Here is a 25,365-nt window from a genome sequence, read left to right on the forward strand (position 1 = left end):
CTGTCTTCATCAGTTATGAGTATTGCGTCAATATGGAGATTGTCTTCGTATGCGACTGCCAATTCTATACTGGATACGTGATGGATGCTGTGTCATAGGAATAAACTAATGCTCCACTGGGTCAAGCGTGACGGCCAATCAGAAAGAGATAGCGCACTCCCTAACTGATTTGTATCTGCCTAAACTGACAGTCACTTGTTTATACTAGCTCCGATTGCTTACATTTGGTAGATCATTTCTCTCCTGCCTGATGTTCTATTTCTACCTCAACCACTTTGTTTCTGAATGAAATAGAACTCACTTCAAGGTATTTACTTGACTGTAAAAATGCTTCAACTATTATCTGTTGTTCATCATGTTGTTCTGACAATTCTGTTTAGTTTCAATTAATAACTACTAATATTCGTTACAGCGGGTACTGTATTTCTTACACCATAAAAAACAGTGAAAAGACAAAAATTTTCTAAAAATTGACGCTTTGCCCTTTAAAACGGTGGTGCGCCCATGTGGAGCCTGAGTTCTAAGTTTTTTGGGTGACTTTAGTAATACAGCGGATGTGTGCTACTAATTGCAATTTACTTGTTTAATAAACCATCACAAATGGCATCCATAAAGGGACACACTAATGAAGCTCAGCTTAAACTTGGGGCAGCGCGGGCAGGTTACGCCATCATATTATGGTGGCCCACGCACCAACAACCACCCACATATTATGTGGGTGGTTGTTGGTGTGTGGGCTAAGGTAAAGCCAAACTCAATAGTCAGAGTTATAGAGAAAGCTGGCATCAATGTTGAACCACAACCAACCATCGAGTCTGACTCAGACAATGGTGAGAAGTAACCCAGAATGTTGGACAGAATGTTGAAAGAAGAGTGAATATTTTATTCAATGAAGTTTGCGGTTTTGCTTAACTTGTTGTTTTTTAAATGCATCTTATAACAGGGACTAGAGATAATAATCCTTATAATACCAGAGAATTGAGACTGTCCCCTATAATATGATGAACTATACAGAGTGGAAAATACAGCATTTATCATTAGATACACCTGGTGTTCTTCAAGTTATATAAACTTGCAGATGAGGAACTAGTTTTATGCTATAGTAATACTACTTGTGGTTAATAATTTATTACTATTCTCATGCTCTGAATGGTACAAGTTTTTTTGGTTTTAATATCTGGCTCTTATTCAAATTTACATAATTATACACCATTTATTATAAAAACTGCTATATAGCACAAGCTTTTTTCAGCAATTTTTAACTTAAAGCAGTTTCATTCTTAGTAGTACATGAACTACATGAATTCACACTATCTGTAATATAACATTGTTTACTAGTTAGATGTACTCTACTGCGTTAGAAAGGTCTACCCTTTGGAAAGCTTAGAAAACTTTAAAAAACATTAAAAGCCTTCTCCCTTCTACTAATTGTTCAGTTTTTAATAGTGTAGACATCATAGATTAACTGAACTATTCTCCGTGACCCCTACAGTTCCTTTGGACAGCAATGAGATGGATGGTATATTACCTTTATTCAGCAACACTAATTAGTGGCCTTTCTATATTCTTCATATAGTTCTAGAGATGGCGGATAAATAATTTTAAGGACTCAGTCAAAATAACATAGAGCTGGTCTTGATTTGCTAGACGCTTCATCTATTTTTAAATTAGCTGTTGGTCAGATATCGCCTGGCTCCATAAAAATTTCTTATAAAAACTGAAAAAAGTTTTGTAAAAAAATTGTTAAAAAAAATATTGTTTTTATAACTAGTATGTGAAAATTTGATTCCGACACATATGGCAGTCATTTCTTGCTGGGCTTTGGAAATCTGCCTCCTTAAATATCTTTTTGTTGATGAGATTAATTTGATCTCGTTTGTCTTTATCAAGATCAAATTTTATTAATCTGAACGGTGTGCATTTTAAGCGTGCGAAATATAACTGAATTTTTACTGAAATACAATTTTACAAACAGGGAGACTCATAACAATCACAAAACTACTACAAACTCCAGATACTTTAAACTTAACACATTTAAACCTAAAATAGAATATAAAAGTCTTTTTACACCTGCAGACTATTGTTGTTGTGCGCCATCAATATAGCATTTGCTTCTCTGGTATAGATAACACCTCCTTCAGATATCCTGTATCATTCGTTGACCCTTATAGGGGTCACCCAATTTACAAGAGTTGCGTTCTCTTTGATCTATTTTGAAGGCCTGCCCAATCTTTTGAATAACTGCTGAGTAGTAGGGTCAAACGTTTTATCAAGCAATTTGGAAGGGGTTAGAGAAAGTTGACGAGCTTTCGAAACAAGTTTGACCTCGAAGATAAGGCAGCACATTGAAGTAAACACTGAACAGCTAATGCCATGCCAGTTGAGATGAAGGCTATAATACTTGAGCGCCTGTTGACAATTTGAGAGCTAGTTGCAAAGTACATAGTAACAGTGTTAAGTCTTGATGTATTGATATTCTGGTGTTTTTCACAATACTCAGGCCTTCAGTATCTTTCTTAAGAACCCACAATATTTTAAAAGACTCCTTGGGTTTAACAATGTCTCGAACTAACTGATTTAGCTGAACTGATATTTTTAGGGGTCACCCATTTTACAAAAGCTGCGTTGCATTTCATCTATTTTGAAGGCCTGCCTAATCTTTTGAATAACTGCTGAGTAGTAGGGTCAAACATTTTATCAAACAAGTAGGAAAGGGTTAGAGGAAGTTGATGAGCTAATGAAATTAGTTTGACCTCAGGTCAAAGATAAGGCAGCACATTGAAGTAAACACTCAAATTCTTATGTCCTACTAGTTGAGATGAAGGCTATGATACTCCAGTCACTATTGATAACCAGTTAGCTAGTTAGTAAGTACATAGTAACAGTGGTAAGTCTTGATGCATTGGTATTCAAGTGTTGTTCACAATCCTCAGGCCTTCAGTGCCTCTCTTAAAAATCCACAATATTTAAAAGACTCTTTGGGTTGAACAATGTCTCAAACTATATATAAGTGATTTAGCTGAACTGATATGTTTCCAAAAACCGTTAATAGCAATAGTTGTTATTTCAATATAGAACTATATCTCAAAGTAGATCATAAATATAGAATAAAAACTAAAAAGGTTATAACAAACTTCTCTCACAAAAGCTTACGAGATACTTTTTGATAATTTCTGCGCTCCAATCAATCATCTGTGTTTGACAACCTATACCTACTTTTTACTACTTACTCAAACCATATACCACCTAATGGTGGTATATGGTTTGAGTTTGAAGAAAAAATGGTCTTCACTTTAGTCAACTATCAATCGGCTTAGAGTAGCTAGTTCTTTTCATAACAAAGATCTATCATAAAATATATAAGTTGTATTATTGGTTAATGTATATAATCTATATGTATACTCAAATCTCAGCGTTTGTCTGTCTGTCATCTGAAACTCGTCTGTCCAGTTATAGCAATAAAGTTTTGGAAACGAAAAATCCATTTCATGGTGGATTTGCTCACAGAACCTCCAGTTTTAGAGCTGTCAAGCTTAACCATTGAACAACGCATTTAACTGAGCGAGGAGAATAATAATAGCAAAGGTATTCATTACATCGATTTAAATATACATAACGATGATGCATCCCCCGCTACGAAAACCACTGGTAATAAAAACAGCTTGAGAACAGTTGCAGGTAATTTAATGTAAAGGTAACGCAGGTAGGGTAACGTTTATAAGCTGCTTTTTAATACTTGTGCAACACCAGGCATTCACTTAGTATAGACATATATCTAGATGTATCTAGCAGTTCGCTGCGTGCTAAAGAGTCAGTCGACGAAGCATGAACAAAAAGAGGCAATTTTATTGTATTACACTGTTTTGATTTTAAAGAACTTTTATCAGATCAGTTTAATAACAGGTTAGATACCTCCTTGCACAGAAATAATTACCTTCTCTCTTTATTAACAATCACGTCTGACACGGATAGGGCATTACAAGTGTATTATTAAATATGAAATAGGGACAAACACTGTTTATTCAACATTCCTTTGTTTGCAGGTGGTGAACAGTCTATATGTACATGTAACCAGATCTCAAAGTCCACTGTGCATCCTCATCAGCAACTACACATGTCAATGTACGTACTGAATACACAAAATATTTATTTGCTAAAACATATTTGCTTTATACTGAAGATACAAGACAACACAGTAATTGGTTTGTGAGTACAAGTGATAAGCTGCCAACCTATATACATGTATAGTAATCACTTCTAGTTTGTGGCTTTAGCTACCAACCAGTATTGATGGAACAGTTCAGGGAGTGTTGATCAGTTGATAGAACAGTTCAGTTAGTGTTGATGAGTTGATGGAGCGGTTCAGGGAGTGTTGATGAGTTGATGGAACAGTTCAAAGAGTGTTGATTAGTTGATGGAACAGTTCAGGGAGTGTTGATGAGTTGATGGAACAGTTCAAAGAGTGTTGATGAGTTGATGGAACAGTTCAGGGAGTGATGATTAGTTGATGGAACAGTTCAAAGAGTGTTGATCAGTTGATGGAACAGTTCAAAGAGTGTTGATGAGTTGATGGAACAGTTCAGGGAGTGATGATTAGTTGATGGAACAGTTCAAAGAGTGTTGATGAGTTGAGGGAACAGTTCAAAGAGTGTTGATGAGTTGATGGAACAGTTCAGGGAATGTTGATGAGTTGATGGAACAGTTCAAAGAGTGATGATTAGTTGATGGAACAGTTCAAAGAGTGTTGATCAGTTGATGGAACAGTTCAAAGAGTGTTGATGATTTGATGGAACAGTTCAGGGAGTGATGATTAGTTGATGGAATAGTTCAAAGAGTGTTGATGAGTTGAGGGAACAGTTTAAAGAGTGTTGATGAGTTGATGGAACAGTTCAGGGAATGTTGATGAGTTGATAGAACAGTTCAAAGAGTGTTGATCAGTTGATGGAACAGTTCAGGGAATGTTGATGAGTTGATGGAATAGTTCAAAGAGTGTTGATGAGTTGATGGAACAGTTCAGGGAATGTTGATGAGTTGATAGAACAGTTCAAAGAGTGTTGATCAGTTGATGGAACAGTTCGGGGAATGTTGATGAGTTGATGGAATAGTTCAAAGAGTGTTGATGAGTTGAGGGAACAGTTCAGGGAGTGTTGATGAGTTGATAGAACAGTTCAAAGAGTGTTGATCAGTTGATGGAACAGTTCGGGGAATGTTGATGAGTTGATGGAATAGTTCAAAGAGTGTTGATGAGTTGAGGGAACAGTTCAGGGAGTGTTGATGAGTTGATAGAACAGTTCAAAGAGTGTTGATCAGTTGATGGAACAGTTCAGGGAATGTTGATGAGTTGATAGAACAGTTCAAAGAGTGTTGATCAGTTGATGGAACAGTTCAGGGAATGTTGATGAGTTGATGGAATAGTTCAAAGAGTGTTGATGAGTTGATGGAACAGTTCAGGGAATGTTGATGAGTTGATAGAACAGTTCAAAGAGTGTTGATCAGTTGATGGAACAGTTCGGGGAATGTTGATGAGTTGATGGAATAGTTCAAAGAGTGTTGATGAGTTGAGGGAACAGTTCAGGGAGTGTTGATGAGTTGATAGAACAGTTCAAAGAGTGTTGATCAGTTGATGGAACAGTTCGGGGAATGTTGATGAGTTGATGGAATAGTTCAAAGAGTGTTGATGAGTTGATGGAACAGTTCAGGGAGTATTGATGAGTTGATAGAACAGTTCAGGGAGTATTGATGAGTTGATGGAACAGTTCAGAGAGTGTTGATGAGCTGATGAAATGAAACAATGAAGCAATGAATATGCAACAGATGTTCAAGTTTCTTTTAAGGCTCATACCAACTTCTACTACTAAATGCTTTACTTGTTGGCTTTGATTGTTTGTAATAGCAAAAAGTAAACTTCAGAATTTCCTGAGTAGTTCTTTTTGGCGACAAGACTCATGAAAATGTGAATATTTACTGCATAATTTTGATTATGATTGTGACTTGAATATGTGGCTGCGGTGGAGTGATTCGGACTCATGATTTTCCGCTTCTGTTTCAACTAGGAATTTGAATTGAAGACTGAAGGATAGAAGTTTATTTGAGTTTATATTTGTATTGCAATAGAGGTATGAAGCTAATATGACTTGAATTAACTTAATTTACTATTACAATACTCTCTTTTGTCTCAAGTCATTTCAATACATCTTTTGGCCAGTTTCCTTTCTCTCACTATTTTCTAGTTGGTTTTTGCGCCGTCGTTTTCACTTTTTCACACAATATTTAAAGCACATCAATTAACTTTATCATATTATTCGGTACATCAGACACTTGGCTTTCGTATGAGCCTACATATATTCAATACACAAAGAATAATTAAACTATGAAAAACAGAGTGTCAAAAGTATGTCCTGCAACAAAAAACCAGTTACGGTTCCCACAATGTGATGTCATAATTATCATTTAGCCTTAGGTCGTTAATTCCTTTCACTGCTATCGAAGCTGCGCTTTTCTGTGACATTCGGTGCTCTTAAACCTAGTGAGCGCTAATAATAAACTAGGATTCTAGATAATCAGCAATGCCCGGAGATTGTGCTAACGCTCGACCAATACAAACACATGTTCTGGGTTAATAGATTTCGGGTGATGGTTAGATTTTGCTTTTTTTCATCCCTTTGTTCATTTTAAACATTTGTAGTAATTATTATCACATTGTTTCATATATAAGATTCTAAATGCTTTCTAAATATGATTATGGTTCAATAAATAAATTGTCGTTGATGAAGGTATTGAAATCAGATTGATTAAGTTGTGATCTGCAGTAACGTGGCCCTAGGACTATATGGAAATTGTTATTTCGCAAGATCACGTAATACTTGAAATTATTTAGCCTCAGTCATGCCCCTCAACATTACAATAAAAAAGAGAGCTAGTGCATAATATCATCGGAAAGATATACTATGCTGCTTGGAATCTGAGCTATTTATCATAGAAATAATTTGTACATGTAGACCTAATGACACTGATTACTTTGTCATCTTCATCGGTTCTTTGGAGTTATCCTACCTTTGCCTGCAACTAGCATCATTATCATAGTTAATCAATAAGCGGTAAGAGCAGACAACACCGAATATTAAAATTATGACGTCATAACTTCCGATCCTATAACATTGAACTTTTTTGCAGTAGAGCTTTGGGAATTCCTATAAACGCCAACCAATGTCTGTCTCACCATGTCAAACAATGGCTCATTTGAAAGCCAAGATATTGAAGAACCTGACTAAGCTGAAACAGTACTTATGTAATTGATGTGCTTTAATGGATTGTTACATGTATAAACAAAAATTTTTGCTTGTGCTTTTTCTATTATTTGTCGCTTCAAGTTTTAAAAACCTTATCTCATTTTTACATGACCACCACTTGCACTATTTTTCCTGAGATCGTATTAAAAATAAAATACAATGATGTGATATACTATATGAGAAAGAGTTACTGTATGTACAAATATACTGATTTACAAAACATCAATGCTTAGAGAACTTGCTGTTCTCCAGAACTGATTAGATATTAGATCATAAATAGAGACAAATATTTTTTGAAACCTTTTTAAATAGGAATATGACAATCTTTTGAAGATTTTACGGTACTAGTGTAAGTAGGTATGTACAGCCTTCTGTCAGTTGAAGAGCTGGTATTTTTAAAAACAGATCACAAAGAGTTAAGTTCTCTTGTTTTGAGTTAACTGGCTACTTATTGCATGCATTTATTTAAGCTAAATTTAAAAACTATAACTTTGTATTCACAGTTTGTAGAAACACGTGCTATGATGTTGGCTACCTTTCTGAAACCTCTGTGAACACAAAGTGAACCTAGCTCGCTTCCTAAAGATATCGGAGTTATTACCACTCATTCAAAGAGAGCACAACTGTTCCTAAAATGGGTAAGCATCAACAGCTTGCTGCAATAGCATCAAATGTACAAACTAACTAGATATCTTTAGATGTAACTAGCCATAAGAATTACTTTTTTGTGTAATGCTCTCGTTGCTGTTCATTTCGAAAGAAGTCATTGCTGTGATCTGGCCTGATGTTAATTTTATTCACTCGTTAACTGGAACTGACATGTGCACATGCCAATAAAACAACCAGTATGTGGAAAACCCACATGAGTTTGTGTTAATCAACCCACACATATTTGGATGAGCCCACGCATGTGCATGTGAAATAATCTACATTTGTTTATGACAACAAAAGTGGTGGTTATAGTGTATAGTGGTAGTTATTGACTACCGTTATACACTGCTATATTGTAGTTATTGACGACCACTATACACTGCTATATTGTAGTTATTGACTACCACTATACACTGCTATAAATTACTTATTGGCAACTGCTATAGCAGTAGTCACGTACATATGTATGTATGCACATATGTATGTACACATATGTGTATGTATGTAAGTACATACATGTATGCACATGCATATATGTATGTATGTACAGGTCTGCATATGTATTCATATATGTTTGTACTTTTGTACATAATTATGCATTATGTAAATATGTGCGTAGGTATGTATAGTCTAGATATGTATGTATGCATGTATGTATGTACATACATACGTATGTACACTTGCATGTACAAATTTATGTCTGTATGTAAATATGTAGGTGTTTATGCAAGTATGTACATATGTCTGCATGTATGTATGTAAGTAAGTATATACATATGTATGTAACTGTACATAAGAGTGTATGTATGTATAAATGCATTTGCACGAATACATGTATGTAAATGCATTTATGTCTATACGTATGTATCTGTGTATGTATATATCTTCATATGATCATTTGTATGTACATACATAGGTTGCATGTACATGTGTATATGTGTATATGTGTATATGTGTATATGTGTATATGTGTATATGTGTATATATGTACATATGTATGCACATCATTATGTATGTGTGCAAGTATATTTGAACATATGTAAGTATGTATGTGTGTACATATGCAGGTATGTACAGATGCATGTATGTATGTGTATGTATGTAAGTAGGCGTGTATGTACAAACATATGCATGTGCATATGTACATATATTAATATGTACATATGTACATATGTAAATATGTACATGTGTATGTATATATTTGTATGTATCAATGTGTGTATGCATGTACATATGCATGGATGTACATATGTAAGTATCCACAGATGTGCATTTGTATGTATATACACGGGTACCTTGATATATGATTGTTCCGCTGTATGATTTATTTGAAATATGACATGAAAATTTCTAAAATCATTGTTATTGGTATCAGGACCGTGTTAAAAAGGAACCACTATTAGTCTGAGACAGTAATTATTTCTATAGCGTTGCTGTGAAAGTTCAATCTACCATCGTAAACTTAATCCGCTTTTATATATGTAGACTACTTTGAAATAGAAAGACCAGGTTAAACAGAGAACTACTACTAGCCTGAGACCGCTATTGATTATTGCTATGGTGTTGCTTTCAAAATTTTTTGAAAGCAAAGCTTTCAAAGTTTTGAGAAGAAAAACGGGTTTGGGTTTTAAAAAAAACGAAAAGCTTTGGAAATGGGCAGTGAGAGAATTAATTGATATTGATATAAATGATTCATTATTAATACGGTTTTGTGGACATTTTCCTACTGGTCAGGTGGCATTATGAGCTTATAAAGATCAAGTAGTTTCAGTGGCTGTCAATTGGAGGTGGCGTTCTATTTTTCTACCCTTCTCTCAGGGTGGCGGTCAATTAGAAATGGCGTTCAATCAGAGGTTTTACGGTATATCATTTATTTTCACCTAGATAGTAAATATACAAATCATAGATGGTGATAAGCTTATTTACTACTTTATGACAGAAAATAAAATGAATTGTGACAAGTGATAGACAACTATTGCTTTGAGGGTAACTGCCACCACACTGTCAATGGGCACACATCTTAGCCCAAGTAGCCTAAGTTTACATTATGAGGGAATAGACAAACAAGGTCAACTCAAACTCTATATAATGCCTTTTTTCCAAATATTTATTGTCATTTTGTAGGGTAATTCTATTAATATTATTTGGTTCTTGCCTACATGTATCTAGAAAAATTGCAGATGATGGATGACAAAGTACTTATTGCTGATGATATATGATGATACTTAGTTGATATAGCTGATTTGGTCGACTCAGCCGATATGTCTGATTCGACTGATTTTACTGGTTTGACTGACTCGACTGATTCGACTGATTTTACTGGTTTGGCAGATATTAAGGATTCCAAAAATATGAGTCACTTCCTGAACATTAACTAGCAAACAGGGAGCCAAATTAAAACAATAAAAAGATAACTAACTAAATCCTTGAACAGTAATTATATAGCTTTAATAACAGTAGTTATAAAGACAAACAAAAACAAGTGTTAACTACATAAATACATAAAAAAATATTCGGGGTTATGATATACTTATTGCTGATGATATATAATCATACTTAGCATGGTGTGATTAAAAATAAAAATATTATGAAATAATAATATTATTATATTAAAAAGAATATTATGTTCACTAAAAATACGCTGTCCTATTACGCTGGTTATGCTGACTCATTGTTCTTTAATGTGTTAAAAGGTCAAAAGGTCATCTGACACTTATTTGAAAATAATCATTCATCACTTGCCAAAGCATTGGAAAAATAGTTCGCACCGAGCTGTATTACTTGACAATAAGTTTTGGCATTCCAATTGCTAACTATATACGATGTCCCACTACATCATGTTGTGAAATGTCTATTGCAGGCTAAAAACCATCTAACATGTGGACTACATAATGTCAGAGTTTCCATATGTAGAATGGCTAGCAAGAAAATATAAAGCCAAAGGTGAAGAGTCTGGCTCCTGGAGAGACTATGTGCAGGTAAATTAATTTGATTCCCTCATGAATGTAATACAGCATCTTTCCATTTGCTGACTTCATTAATGTGATGATGTTTTTAGTATGGACCATGTATGGAAATGCTACTTGTCACACCATATCACTCTCACTATGTTTTCTCATTCACTCTCACTATCACCATCTTAGGTCAATTATGTGTTATGGAAAAAATTAAAGCACAATATTTTAAATCGCAAAATCTATTTTGAGATTTATGTAGTTTATTTTCAGAGTTCCTCGACTTGTTGTGCAAAATAATTTCAACGAAATAGTCGTTATATTTCGCGTTCACTATTTTGGTCATAACTCAAAAGTTTTTTTGATATTTAGGGCCTGTACATATAACCATAACAGTAAAAAGTTCTCTATTAAATGGTGTTAATAATGACTAGATTACATTAATATAAATAAACTTCTACTAAAAAATTATCAGTGCTTTGCGTGCACTATTTTTGTCAAACACAAAAACTATATGTTTGACCTTTATGAACCAACCATAAAAATGATCAGTAGAAAGTATTTTACAAAAGGATACCTATAATGACTAGATTACATTTAAATATATATGAGCTTTTAAAGGATACAGTTGGTTTCACCACATTTGCAAATATATTCTTTTCAAATGAGGCTACTCAGCCCATAGAGTTATCTCCCCCTAGAGTGATAACTGTGCATTCAACAACACGAGCGTTTCCGGTGCCAACAAGGAGCGTTTAGGCCACGCCCCTTTTTTGTGCTAGTCAATCGTAGTGATCGACAGAACAATAACGTCAGCCATGAGAATGATCATGAATTTCCAGTTAAGAGAGTAATTATTGCTCATATTAAAGAAATGATGATTATAGTTTATTACTCTAATATATGCTTATTATTTAAAGCAATTCAATACCTACATGCATTGAAAAGGCACTGAATAGATGGTGTTAAGTAAGTGAGTTAATGCAATCAGTTACTCCAATGATATACAGCCCCCAAACATGAGGGGCTGTATATCATTGGTTATTCATAGATAAGATAGATAGTCATACTGGGGTTGTATTACATTGGTGTGATGGGAAGCTAATCGACTGCCATCAACTGAAAGTATTGACATTGTATGGTGATAGAGTGATTCATTGTCACCTCAGTTCACAAACAGCCCTTGCATGTAATCTTAGATTTCAATACATATCAATCAAATACATAGACTAGCTTGAAGCAAAGATGTCCACTAGTTAGTGGACATCTTTGCTTGATGTAATCAAGCAAAAAATTTGAAAGTTAGAGTGGCAAATGTTGTTATATGTTAGATAAAAATAAATTATACTTAATTATACTAAATTATAATTATTTAAAAATAAAATAGACTTTTTATTACTTTATTTATTAAATAAAGTAATAAAAATTAGCTATGATTACAATAATTTTTTATTGTAATCATAGCTAAGCAGATTATAATTAGCATTACTTGCTAATTAATTTACATTTAAACACATTTGCAGTTTCATTTTTCTTCCTAATTCATTTCAACAAAAAACTTCTTTCATGATATTAAATTTAAAAGTGGTAGTTGTTTGAATAAGCTTGAAAACATTTACAGTTGTTTTTATTTTCTCTCTTCTCTTCATTTATTTCAATTACACAAAACACTTTTCATAATATGTTGTTTGAAAGTTAAAGTGGCAAATGTTGTTATATATTAACTAAAAATAAATTATACTTAATTCTACTAACTATAATTATATAAAAATAAAATATACTTTTTTATTACCTTATTTATTAAATAATTTTTCATTGTAATCATAGCTAAACAGATTATATTTAGCCATTACTTGCTAATTATTTTACATTTAAACACATTTAGTTTTATTTTTTTTCCTAATTTATTTCAACTAAACACTTCTTTCATGATATGAAATTTAAAAGTTGTAGTTGTTTGAAAAAGCTTGCAAACCTTTAGAGTTGTTTTCTTTTTCCTCTTAATTCATTTAAATTGCTTAAAAATATTTTCTTATGATATGAAGTTTAAAAGTTAGAATAGTAAATGTTATATAAAATTAAATTTTCTATCATTTTTTTATTACTCGGGCAACACCGGGTAGTACAGCTCATAGTTGATGGCAGTTGATTAGCTTCCCATCACACCAATGTAATACAACCCCAGTATGACTATGTATGTTATCTATGAGTAACTGCTTGCATTACCTTCACTTTCACTCACTATCTATTCAGTGCCTTGGCAAGTCATGCAGGTATCAGGGATTACGTGTATGTCACAATTTCCATTTCCATAATTCATTTTCATATTATTTCCATTTCCATATTATTTCCATTTCCATATTTCATTTCCATATTATTTCCATTTCCATAAAAGTTCCATAATTCATTTCCATATTAATTCCATTTCCATAATTCATTTCCATATTATTTCCATGTTATTTCCATTTCCATAATTCGTTTCCATATTAATTCCATTTCCATAATTCATTTCCATATTATTTCCATTTCCATATTATTTCCATTTCCATATTAATTCCATTTCCCTACTTCATTTCCATAGTATTTCCATTTCCATATTATTTCCATTTCCATAATTCATATCCATATTAATTCCATTTCCATAATTCATTTTCATATTATTTCCATTTCCATATTATTTCCATTTCCATATTTCATTTCCATATTATTTCCATTTCCATAAAAGTTCCATAATTCATTTCCATATTAATTCCATTTCCATAATTCATTTCCATATTATTTCCATGTTATTTCCATTTCCATAATTCGTTTCCATATTAATTCCATTTCCATAATTCATTTCCATATTATTTCCATTTCCATATTATTTCCATTTCCATATTAATTCCATTTCCCTACTTCATTTCCATAGTATTTCCATTTCCATATTATTTCCATTTCCATAATTCATATCCATATTAATTCCATTTCCATAAATCATTTTCATATTATTTCCATTTCCATATTATTTCCATTTCCATAATTCATTTCCATATTATTTCCATTTCCATAAAAGTTCCATAATTCATTTCCATATTAATTCCATTTCCATAATTCATTTCCATATTATTTCCATTTCCATGTTATTTCCATTTCCATAATTCGTTTCCATATTAATTCCATTTCCATAATTCATTTCCATTTCCATATTATTTCCATTTCCATAATTCATTTCCATATTATTTCCATTTCCATATTATTTCCATTTCCATAATTCATTTCCATATTAATTCCATTTCCCTACTTCATTTCCATAGTATTTCCATTTCCATATTATTTCCATTTCCATAATTCATTTCCATATTAATTCCATTTCCATAATTCATTTCCATATTATTTCCAATTCCATAGCATTTCCATAATTCATTTCCATATTATTTCCATTTTCATACCATTTCCATACTTGTAAAATAAAATTTCCATATCCATTTCCCTAAAATTATGGAAATATTTATGTTTATGGAAATGAAAAAGTAAACATTTCCATAATATGTTTAGCGATCCCTGGTAGGTATTGAATTGCTTTAAATAATAAGCATATATTAGAGTAATAAACTATAATCATCATTTCTTTAATATGAGCATTAATTACTATCTCAACTGAAATTCATGATCCTTGTTTAACCCTTCTCATGGTTGATGTTATTGATCTAGTCAATCACTACGACTGACTAGCACAAAAAAGAGGCGTGGCCTAAACGCTCCTTGTTGGCACCGGAAACGCTCGTGTAGTTATCACTCTAGGGGGAGATAACTCTATGACTCAGCCCTAGCATGCCGGCAGCATCTTGCTAAGGTTCACTTGTAAAATTATTAATAATTGGAGGCATGTGAATATTTAAACTACTTTTAGCTACTGCAATGATGTATTTCCGACATCACTATTGCCTACTAGCTGTTGTCGATGCCGTGATAGTAAATAGAACATGGTAATATTGATTGTTAGAATCATCAAAACTATAGTTACAATTGAAATTACTTGATATCCTAACCCCCGTTCTAATGACTCCTTGGTCAGTTCTTCTTTGGCCAAAAGTCCTCTGTACATAGCAACAATGGGTCACAACCCATGGCCTGCATCTTTGTCAGCTCTTGCCAACACCATTTAGAGTCTTCACCCGAGCTGTTCCACAAAATCCCAAGATGACCTTGGCCAGTTCTGCGTCAACTTCCCCTTAGCTACTGCGCTGGCAGCGGGTTGACCCATGTGATTGATCCCTGACACTGACACCTCTGACAAGTACTGGACCGTCATGGTGAGCTCCTTTAAAGGTTGACTTGCAACAAAATTCACATTACATTTATTTGATATCAAAAGATTCACCATGTCTTACTCTGTTGTGTTGTAGGTGCCAAATATGTGGAAATGTGATTACAAGCTTTTAAAAGCTCAAAAATGAAAAGCCGCTTGTTTGGAATCTGTTTATTTCTCTGACGTAGTCATTACAGTTTGGTTATTGTCTCGTCACGTGATGTTCTCATGTGAATTGAAAGGCCAATAAAAAGCTCAATATAAAACGTATCGTAGCACTAGTTTATGACAAACACTTCAGGTTTTACCGAAGACCCCTGTATAAATATAGATGTTCTATATTACAAATTATTATAGATGTTCTTATTATATATGCTACTTTACAGTTTTGTTTCGGCTTGATCTAATCGTCAAGTCGTAATCTGATCATGTGACCCAATACTTCAAAAATAGTTTTTGCAACACTTTTCGATTATCACAGCTGACCAACAGGCTCGTCATGATTATCAGACAATGATATGTACTCCTTCGAGCTAAAGTTAAAAAATTAAATGAAAGTTTACCGTAAGTTATAAGATATTACTTAAGTGACAGCATTACAATGACGATAAAACAGATGCGTAAGAACAATAGACATGGTTTTATTGAGTGCATGAAGTATATTTGTGAAAATATTTCGACGAATGAAATTGCATGAAATTGTAAACAGAAACCATCATGTAACAACTACATCCCATTTGAGCCATTTTGGAAAACAAATCCAAACTACGGCGGTCTCGTGTGGCTGCGATTACCTGTTCGTTTTTTAGCTTTTAAGAGCTTGTAATCACATTCCTACATATTTTGCACCTACAACACAACAGAGTAAAACATGGTGAATCTTTTGATATCAAATAACTGTAATGTGAAATTTGTTGCAAGTCAACCTTTAAAGTAGAGCTCTTTTTCAAGCTCCTTTCAAGCCATCCCTCAGCTCAATGAGATCACACGGCCGGCAGTTCTCACAGGAATATCGTCTAACCACCTTGGCATTTCCATGGTGTGCTCCAGCTTGTTGTTCCGGTGTATATGTAATGCTGCCGAGATCTTCAACCATTTTGCCACTTAGTTGAATGGCTTCTTCTTCTAGCATAGCCAATGAAGTAAATCACAGTCAATTTGAAGCAGGAACTGCCGGCTATACAACTATAGTTGAAAATTATTGATGGCTTTGACTACTGCCAGCAACCCTTTTTGTGAGACCCACCAGTTCATTTTTGCAGAGGCGTAGGTTTGGCTGAAAAAAGCAATCACCCTCTTTAATCTGTCTTGGACCTAGAACAGTACTGCTACCAGTCCTCATCTGGTAGCATCTGTACTAGGATATTCGACTGACTCGAATCGGGATATGCCAGGATAGGTGCAGAAGTGATGCCGTTCCTTCAGAGCCTCAAAAGCAGCTTGTTTCTCTTCTCTCCATGTATACTTTTTGCTTTTTCTTCTCAACCTGTACACAGGCTATGGTACAAAGGCCATGCCAAGGCACCAACGCTCGAGATTTACTGACAGTAATATCTTGCTAAGTCCAGAAAACCCTGCAACTTCCTGAATTGTCTAGGGGTCTGCCATTGTTGGACTGCCTCAGTATTTTCAGTCAGTAGCCATCCTTTCTTAGCTTACCACATGGTTTAGGTAGCACACATATGACTGTAAAATTTTGCACTTGGCTGACTTGAGCTTGAGTCCAGCTCCCTTTAGTTGCTGGAACATATCTTCTAGTTTGTGAAGGTAGCTGTCAAAATCTGGTGTATTGACATACATGTATGATGACACTCTGTTAGAGCAGCAGTGTTCACCATTGCAGGCCGTGCAGCACTAGCTCCATTAGCCTCTGGAAGGTGGCTAGCAAAAAGGTAAGTCCAAATATCAGGATTTTCTAGCTCCACAAATCGGAGTGGATTAAAACAATAATTTCTCCTGAACATTGGCATCCAAAGACACTTGCCAGTAGCCACTGATCAGATATAGCATACTGAAACACTTACTGCTGAAAAGGCACCGCCATGTCACTTACCGCGTGAACTTTCTTGGATGGGCCATGGCCTCATTAAGGCTATCATCAATTTGGAAAAGGCGGTAGGCGCTCTGCTCTGTAATCGTGTTCAGCCGGCGGTAGTCAACACAGAACTGCCACTTCTCATCTTCTTTTTGAACCAATACCACCGAAGAACTCCTGGCTTCTCCAGAAGGCTAAATAAACCTCTTACCAAGGAAGTTTTTGCACCTGGCTTTCCACCTTGGCCTCCTTCTCTAGGCCGAGCTAGTGAGGAGGTTGATGTATAAACTAAGTCCCTTCTTTTAGTGAAATTGAGTGTTTCACCTCAGAGGTCTGATCCACATCTCTCTCACTTGGGCTAAATGTGCTTTAGTAGCAAGTTAACAACCTTGCTAATTGTTCAGCTTGTGCAAATGATGTAATTATTTCTCGTTGCCTGGAACAGGTCCTTTGGGTGGGTTGGCATCCCTGCCTCCAGTGCTTTCGCACTTCATGTCGCGAGACCCGAGCCAGAGAGAAGCGATTCTTGATCTACCTAGTGGTTCTCCACTCTTGTATTTGTGTTGACAATGGTACGTGTCAATACACTTCCCTTTGGCCCAAGCCGGTTTAAACTTGTAGCCAGTGAAGGATCATCTTGGCAACCCTCTCTCATTCTCAATAAAGAGTAGTTCTGAGTGATGACCCAACATGTGTCTAGCCCGGCACCGCCATGTCACTTACCGCGTGAACTTTGCTAATCAGCAGCCACCCATGTATGTCTGTGCAAGTTACTGTATGTCACCCATGTATGTCTGTGCATCCACATCATTGTGGATGTGGCTCATCACAAATATGTACCTCCTTATTCTTTACATTTTGGTCATACGCTTGCTGTATTGGCAAGTGTACGACCCCATAAAATGGCAACAACCTTACATTGGCCATGAGACCATGACTGTCACTCTCCTTAAGCAGATCTTTCATTCTCTGAGAAAGAGTGTCAAAAACATGTTTGCGCAGCAGGTTTTTGGTGCGCTCAGTGTCGAGCTTTAACTACATAAGCCTCATCTAGTTTTTCAAGGAGAAAATAGCTCGTAGAGCTCAAGTTGGTCCAGCTTTGTACCCTGAATGGCTCAGCACCATTGTTGCCCCACAAAGCAAATTTACTGACACCAGGCTCTCCTAAGTGTACCGGGCAGACTTCTAGTGTGTCAGCTCATCTCAAAAAAGGGTAGTGACCAGGTCAGTCCTATTGGTTTAAAGGCAGACTTTATCTCTTTGCAGGCCTGTTTTCTCTGAGTCTTGTTTAGAGTGCATTCCTGTCGACAGTGCACTTTCGACAGTGCGCTCCTACCTGGTATGACCCAGCCGGGATCAGGTTTTGTTTCTACAACAAGGTTGGTTTCCAGGTGTTCAGGTTCCAGTTTTCCAAGGTTTTGCAGTACTTTCTGGCGGCTATGGCGGAAGACTTTTTTGTCCCCTTCTCATCTCAAGTGGAGATGGCAGAAAACCTTTGTGTCACTTCCCCGTAAACGGTTGATATGGCAGAAGGTAGCTGCAACACCTCTCTGTTACAAGTGAATATGGCAGAAAATCTCCGCATCATTCCCTTGTTATTTTTTTAAACTTTGCGGGCTGAATTCTAATCTGGCTCAGTGACCCCAGCTAGCTTGCGCCAGAGTGCCTTTTGCCGGAACTAAGACAGTTGGGGCCTTATTACAACTAGCAGTTGACCCTACTGTTGCGGTTCATTGCTGTTTCCTTAGCTCAGTAGCTTAATGTTGCTGGGGCAGTCTCAGCGGTCATGTTCCTGTCCCCCACACCCTAACCTTAGAAAGGTTTGGCAGATATAGTTTATTTGGACCCATGCCTATCATTTTGTTATCTTGCTGTTGCTAAGCCTGCTTTTTGTGTGCTGTTGCGCCAATAGTTTGAGCTGACAGATGGTCTGGTTCTGCACAACTGCAGTTTGTTCTGTTGGCTCTCACTCTATGAACTACAGCTCTTCAATTGCTGTTCTTCGGATTTAATCTGGAGATACTTCATGCCAGCTCTGACTGCGATGGTTAACATGGGTGTAGGGACTGCTAACAAGTATCTTTGCAGGCCAGGGTTGTTCAGCGTATTGCAGAACGTTTATTTGGCCATGTCGGCTTGGTAAGGATCAGGTAAGTTGGTGTAAGCCACTCGAACTAGCGCTCGACTCAAATGACATGTTCTCAAAGGGTGGTAGTTGCGACCTTACTCAGGATACTCAGCTTGACTTGAGCCTGCTGAAAAAGATCGAAACAATCTCATAAAGCACATAAGGTAAAAGTGGAGGTAACAACGACTTTTACCCAGTTAATTTGCCTGCGATTCTCAGCCACCTTCTTCAGGACCTTCAGAAGGCGTAGCAAGCTTGCCGTTTTGGTTTATCTATATGCCTCAGCTACTTCCTGAAAACGACCGATACGGTACTCTACCTTTTCCGAGCCAGAGAGCTGAGGTGACTTGAACTGGTGAGCTAAAGCCGGGGCCCAGAGTGTTATCAACATCTTCTTTATTACCTCTGCAAGATGATCCATACTGCCATCTGCAATCTGAGCATGTCTGTTCGCCATCTCAATGCTTTACCCTTACGAAAGATATTTTTTGGATCTTTGGAGGCAGACTTCCACATTTTAAGAAGCTAGGCTCATTCGAGTGCAGATGTATCTTGCCACAGATTACTTGCTTTTTGGGTTTTTCCTTATTACCGCTAGGGTAGCCTTGATTGGTGCATTCAAACATCAACCGGCTTTTGCGGAGTTGAGGATCTGATTAATTCAACTGCTGCCACCAGCGTAAAGGAAACCACTGCATTTCTAAACAGAATCACTTAAGTACAAAAGCAATCAATATTTCTCAAATATGTAAATGATACAGTGAAGGGTATACAACACGCAGTAATCAAATGAAAAACACGAGACTCTCGGATGCTCTGATTCACAGGGCTCATCTGCGCTCCTTATATACATATTTTAGTAATTTGATCTGCTCCCCGGTTGCAGATGCTGACTCAGTAGCAAATCGGTCCTCTTCAAATGAGTCAGTGGCCGACCTGCATGGCCTACTAAGTGTCGCACTTCTAGCCGAGCTGTAAGCCGGCTTCTCCTTGTTGCTTAGTCACGATCTGTACCGTGCTGTAAAATCCGAACCGGTCTCTTTGGTGCCGTTCAGTAGTTTTGCTTTTTTTTTGGCCTCGGGTCCTTATATCTCACTGCCACATTATTATAGATTAAGTTACTAGCTTATGTTACTCAAATTTAGTTGACAAAAAAACTTAGCCAATAGCAACTGAATTACCTGCCACTGTTTATGAACTGTTTTAAATCCTGAACAAGTATGTAGCATAAGAAGTAAGAAACGTTTGTCAACAACCTGTTTTAACTATGAGTCGAGCTTTCAAATATTTGAATTATGCATTGCTTGAGCACACAGAAACAAACACTTTCATTTAAAAGGTAGAATGTTAAATGTTGTATATGTCTACAAAGAATAATTTTCTGTGCAAAAACCTTTTTAATGTTGTACAAAGACAAGAATTTATCTAATATAGTTTGTTTTTTACTTGTGAGTTGATTAATAATGATTTGAACAAAAGACAAAGTAGAATCCACTGTTGAGAAAACTAAGTCTTCATTTCTATCTTTATGAAACTCAAACAAAAGAGCAACATGATACTGAAAAACACCAAAAATGAGATGCGAAGCTTCTGACTTGCTCCTCAATTTTAACATCTTAAATAAAATATACATTTTACTCACCACTTCATTACTTTAGAAACTTAAACAGACATTTTTGAGTTACAAGTGATAAATTGGAATAAATACTGAAATGATTAAATATGATAAATATTAATTTGCTCATTCAATTTTATTAATTTGTATTATTTGATAATGCTTATAAATTCTACTTTATATTTTAGCTTTTTATACACTTTACAGGCTCATAGTCTAGCTAACTTCTGTGTAGCAGAGGATCCACTACCTGATAGACATAAGTTAGTTTATGAGATTGAAGAGAGCTGGTACAAAGGTAATCATCCACTCAGTTATGATGAGCTTCAGGAGTTAACTAGAGACCACGGGAAGCTTCTCGACGAGTACCGAGAGAAGACAAATGAAGATTTCAAACTCTTGAATGGTTCAGTTGAAGAATTGGAAACTGATGACATATCTAGTGAAAACAGCAAGCAACAAGCCAAAGTATTGTGCAAAAAGGTGTTTGAAGCAAGTAAAAAATGCACAAAAGGCCTCATCAATGTTTCTAGAAAAATCTTAGAAACAAGTGTTAAACTTCTTAAGGGGTTGAATGAAGAATGCGATGGAAAGTTTGTAGTCATAGGTCTCGGCTCAGTTGCTAAAGGTGAGGCAACTCCATATTCTGACCTGGAATATGGAATAATAGTCGAAAAGAACTCCAGCTATTTTGAAAGACTAGCAGTAGACAGCTACTTCCGTATAGGGAATCTTAGGGAGACACCACTAAAAGCTTTTGATATCCAGGAACTGATTGAGAATGACTACTTGGACCATCAGATCTCCACCGATAACGTAGTTGTTGGCTACAGAATTGATGGAATTACACAAAGATCAGGTAACATACCGACAGGAAATGGCAAAGGAGGGTATAAATTGACATTCACTGTAGACGAGCTCATGATGCTTTACCAAAATGAAGCTGAAAAACAATTTGATAGTTTTGCCGCAGACAAGTCTGACATGCTCTCATCAACTGTTGTTATTTTAGCTAATGAGTCAACATCGGACCCTTGTGAGCCATACCGATTGTTTCAGTCAGCCCGAAGAAGTTATGAGAATTCTGTGCCTGCAAACAAAATTAATGTCATGCAGAAACGGTTACAATCATTTCAACAGGACATGCAAACATATTCATTTCTTCTTGAATTCACTAAATTTCAACCACCAAACAACCAAAGTGTAAAAGTTAAGGAGAAGTTCTTCCGATATCCAACTTTACTCGCAAACAATATAAAAATGTGTTTGGGGCTTGTTGCTGCGTATTGCTGGGAGGTCTTTTCAACCATGCAAGAAAATGGCCTGTTGTCCCAAGAAAATCATGATTACTTGAACATTCTGTTAGCTTCATCAATCTACATTCGTACATCTGCTTATCTCAAACTGAAAGCTCAGGCAGAGTTTATTCAGGTTGCTGATGAACGAACTGTAGCACAAAGTAAGACCTACATGTACATTGCACCCTCTCAGTTAATTCTAACCATGGGGTGCTTGCTTGCTCCAATCAAACAGTCTGTAAAAGCAGGTGTATCAAGAGCCACTCACTCACTTAAAAAAACTGGAAACGTTGCCATCTCAATCTCATCTATATGCAAAGACATTTTTATAAAGAAAAATGACCATTGGGTAAAAGCTGCGGTTTTATACTTTATGGGCAAATACTCTGAGGCTAAAAAAGAGCTAGAACAGGCAATCGGTAAATCTCTAGAATCTTCTGAACTAGCTTTCTTCTTTGATGAAGTAAAAAAACATGCATCAAGTATGCCTGATGGCGAATCTTTCGTGCGCAAGAAAACTGAGCTTTGTGCCTATCTGCTGTACTTTACCGGGGATTACCAACAAGCTCTACAATATCTCAGTCATCTCATCGACAGCAATCAAGCAACCACAGAGCTATTTAAACTTTTAGCTGGGCACTGCTATAAAGAGATTGGGAACTTGATAGATGCTAGAAGGATGCTGCCAAAGGTGAGTGTCAACTACTGCTGCCAAAGTGTAAATTACACATGTATATTATAAAGGGTTCAGCCCTCCGTCGTGGTGATCAACTTGCGGTTTTGTAAGCATTTTTGAGCCACCAACATTTTGATCCAAGTTCCTGTTTCGACTTTTACGATACATGAAAGCGAAGTTTAGTTTAACTTTTTGAGGGATTTGCAGACGGAAACTAAATTCTTAAGTTGTTGGTAATTATTTGTTGTAAACTAATTATTCATTTTGGTAAATTTGGTAGACAGATCAATTCCAAAGTTGGTTATTTTACTTATGAAATGATGGACTAATGATTATTGATTGATTATTGATTATTATGCATCTTTCACTTGTTATTTTATTAGCTAGACATGTTGAAAGAATTTTTCTTGCATATAGAAATTTGTGTTATATAAAATTGTTTGAAAGTTAATAATTTTATAAATAAACTAACAATATAATAAACTGTAATATTTAGAAAAAAAACAATAAGGTGTTACTTTAAATTTTCATGGAAATCGTAGTCACTCTTGACTTTTTTTATCCATGTTTGAGCTACTCTTGAGTAGATCCATGTGAAAAAAAATATCAACTATTTGAAAATTTCCATATCTAATTTTCCTAATGATATAATTGATAATAGAAAATAAAGTTTTTAATTATATCATATGTCTGGCGACACTAATATAAACTCTGTTTAGCTGAATGCTGCAATCTCTACTTTTATTTTACATGAAACTATTTCATTTTCTCTTATCAACATTTCCAATTTAAAATAAACCAGCATGATTTTATCAACTACTAAATAAGATCACATAATATATGTAGGCCTATGATATGTTATATATATAATATATTGTATATAATATATTATATATATAATGTAATCATGGCAGGTATAATAAGTAATGAAGGGAATAGCTGTCAGCTGCTGGTTGTGTTACTATATATATTTTAATTTATATTTATATTTATATATTTATTTATATTTTTTTATATTTATTTACATGTATAGCCTATAGCTGTTGCAGATGACATATTTCTTCAACACAAGTTTTAGTGATTTTTTTCAAGTGCGCTAAAAAAATTACTTTGTTAGAGCAAAAATGTAAAAGAAATTTAGACCCAAAATGTAAGCCTAATTAATATCAGAGATCTCAAAAAGTTTACCAAGCTAAAAATTGTGTCAAGTGGATTGTTGTCCAAATTCTTAACCTATGTGATTCAGACACAGTTTTAGAGCTAAATCCTTTAATCCGCTGTCTGCTGACACATAGGTTGGTATAACCAGATCTGAACTGGATTTTTATAGACATTCATAAATGTTTATAAATGAATTGTTGCTAGTAATTACTACCAAGTTATTTTACAACCATGAACAACTTTAAATGATTTATATGAAACAACAATAAAGAGCATACTAACACTAATAGATTAATAGTATTAAATAATCCTAAAATTAGTTTAATGTAATAATAATTTTATTTAAGAATTGTTACCCAATGATCCCACTTGCTAAAAACTTATTTAGTCTTACAGTCAGTTCATTATCATTGTAGTTATTATTGTAGTTATTAAAAACAATATAAATAAAAACATACACTAAAACTACAACTAATACTTTAGATGATATAGCGTATTATACTTTATAGCATTGTAGGAAAGAATTCTCTTTGTTACTCTATTAAGTTCACTATTTTACTTTATTTTTACTAAATACACAAAAACATCATTTTGCTTGTACAACATTTAAAATCATTTTAATTTATTATATCATATCAAAGTAACATCGGCGCATTTACTAAAATATGGCTTGAATTTTCTCAACCTTGAATAACTATTACTGAAGCTGCAATCCAATCATAATACTCAAGTGTTACTTAGCTCTGTAGCTAAACAAACAGTTTACACCTGACATCTGTCAGACTTTTGTTATAATATAAAAGTGTATATGATGGGCCGAGTTCAATGGACGGTTATATGCTAACTATATGGATGGTAGATAACATGACAGATGATGATGTATTATACCCTAATATAATTGAGTGATATTTTAGGGCAAAGAGAATATCACCACTTTAGATATAATAAAGTGTGACTTACACGCTGGGACTGATCATAGAGATACCTCTAAAGTATACTCCAACATTGGACGGATGTATTTATCATTAAGTGAGTTCAGACCTGCCTTAGAATTTCTGACTGAGGCCGTGGATATTCAGAAATCTGTGTATGGAGAAACTGCTAGTCATTCTGATATTGCTAGCAGCTACAATGACATCGGAAATGCATATAAATCCCTGGGTGACTATAGAGCCGCATTAGAATATCACACCAAGTCTTTGGATATGATGAAAGCTGTGTATGGAGAAACTGCTAGTCATTCTGATATTGCTTGCAGCTACAATAA

The 25,365-nt window shown here is 35.1% G+C and overlaps 1 protein-coding gene across 1 annotated transcript; it reads left to right on the top strand.

Annotated features, from left to right (window-relative positions):
* The first annotated feature begins 203 nt into the window (after positions 1 to 203).
* LOC137398182 (uncharacterized) lies at positions 204 to 25,365 on the top strand. The gene is made up of 7 exons (XM_068084289.1): positions 204 to 307; positions 4,044 to 4,122; positions 7,793 to 7,927; positions 10,801 to 10,918; positions 21,171 to 22,952; positions 25,013 to 25,315; positions 25,357 to 25,365. Exons 4-7 carry the CDS (start codon positions 10,832 to 10,834, stop codon positions 25,363 to 25,365), a joined length of 2,181 nt encoding a protein of 726 aa, XP_067940390.1. The 5' UTR covers positions 204 to 307; positions 4,044 to 4,122; positions 7,793 to 7,927; positions 10,801 to 10,831.

This window comes from Watersipora subatra, chromosome 6, assembly GCF_963576615.1.
Source record: "Watersipora subatra chromosome 6, tzWatSuba1.1, whole genome shotgun sequence".
Lineage (NCBI taxonomy): Eukaryota > Metazoa > Bryozoa > Gymnolaemata > Cheilostomatida > Watersiporidae > Watersipora > Watersipora subatra.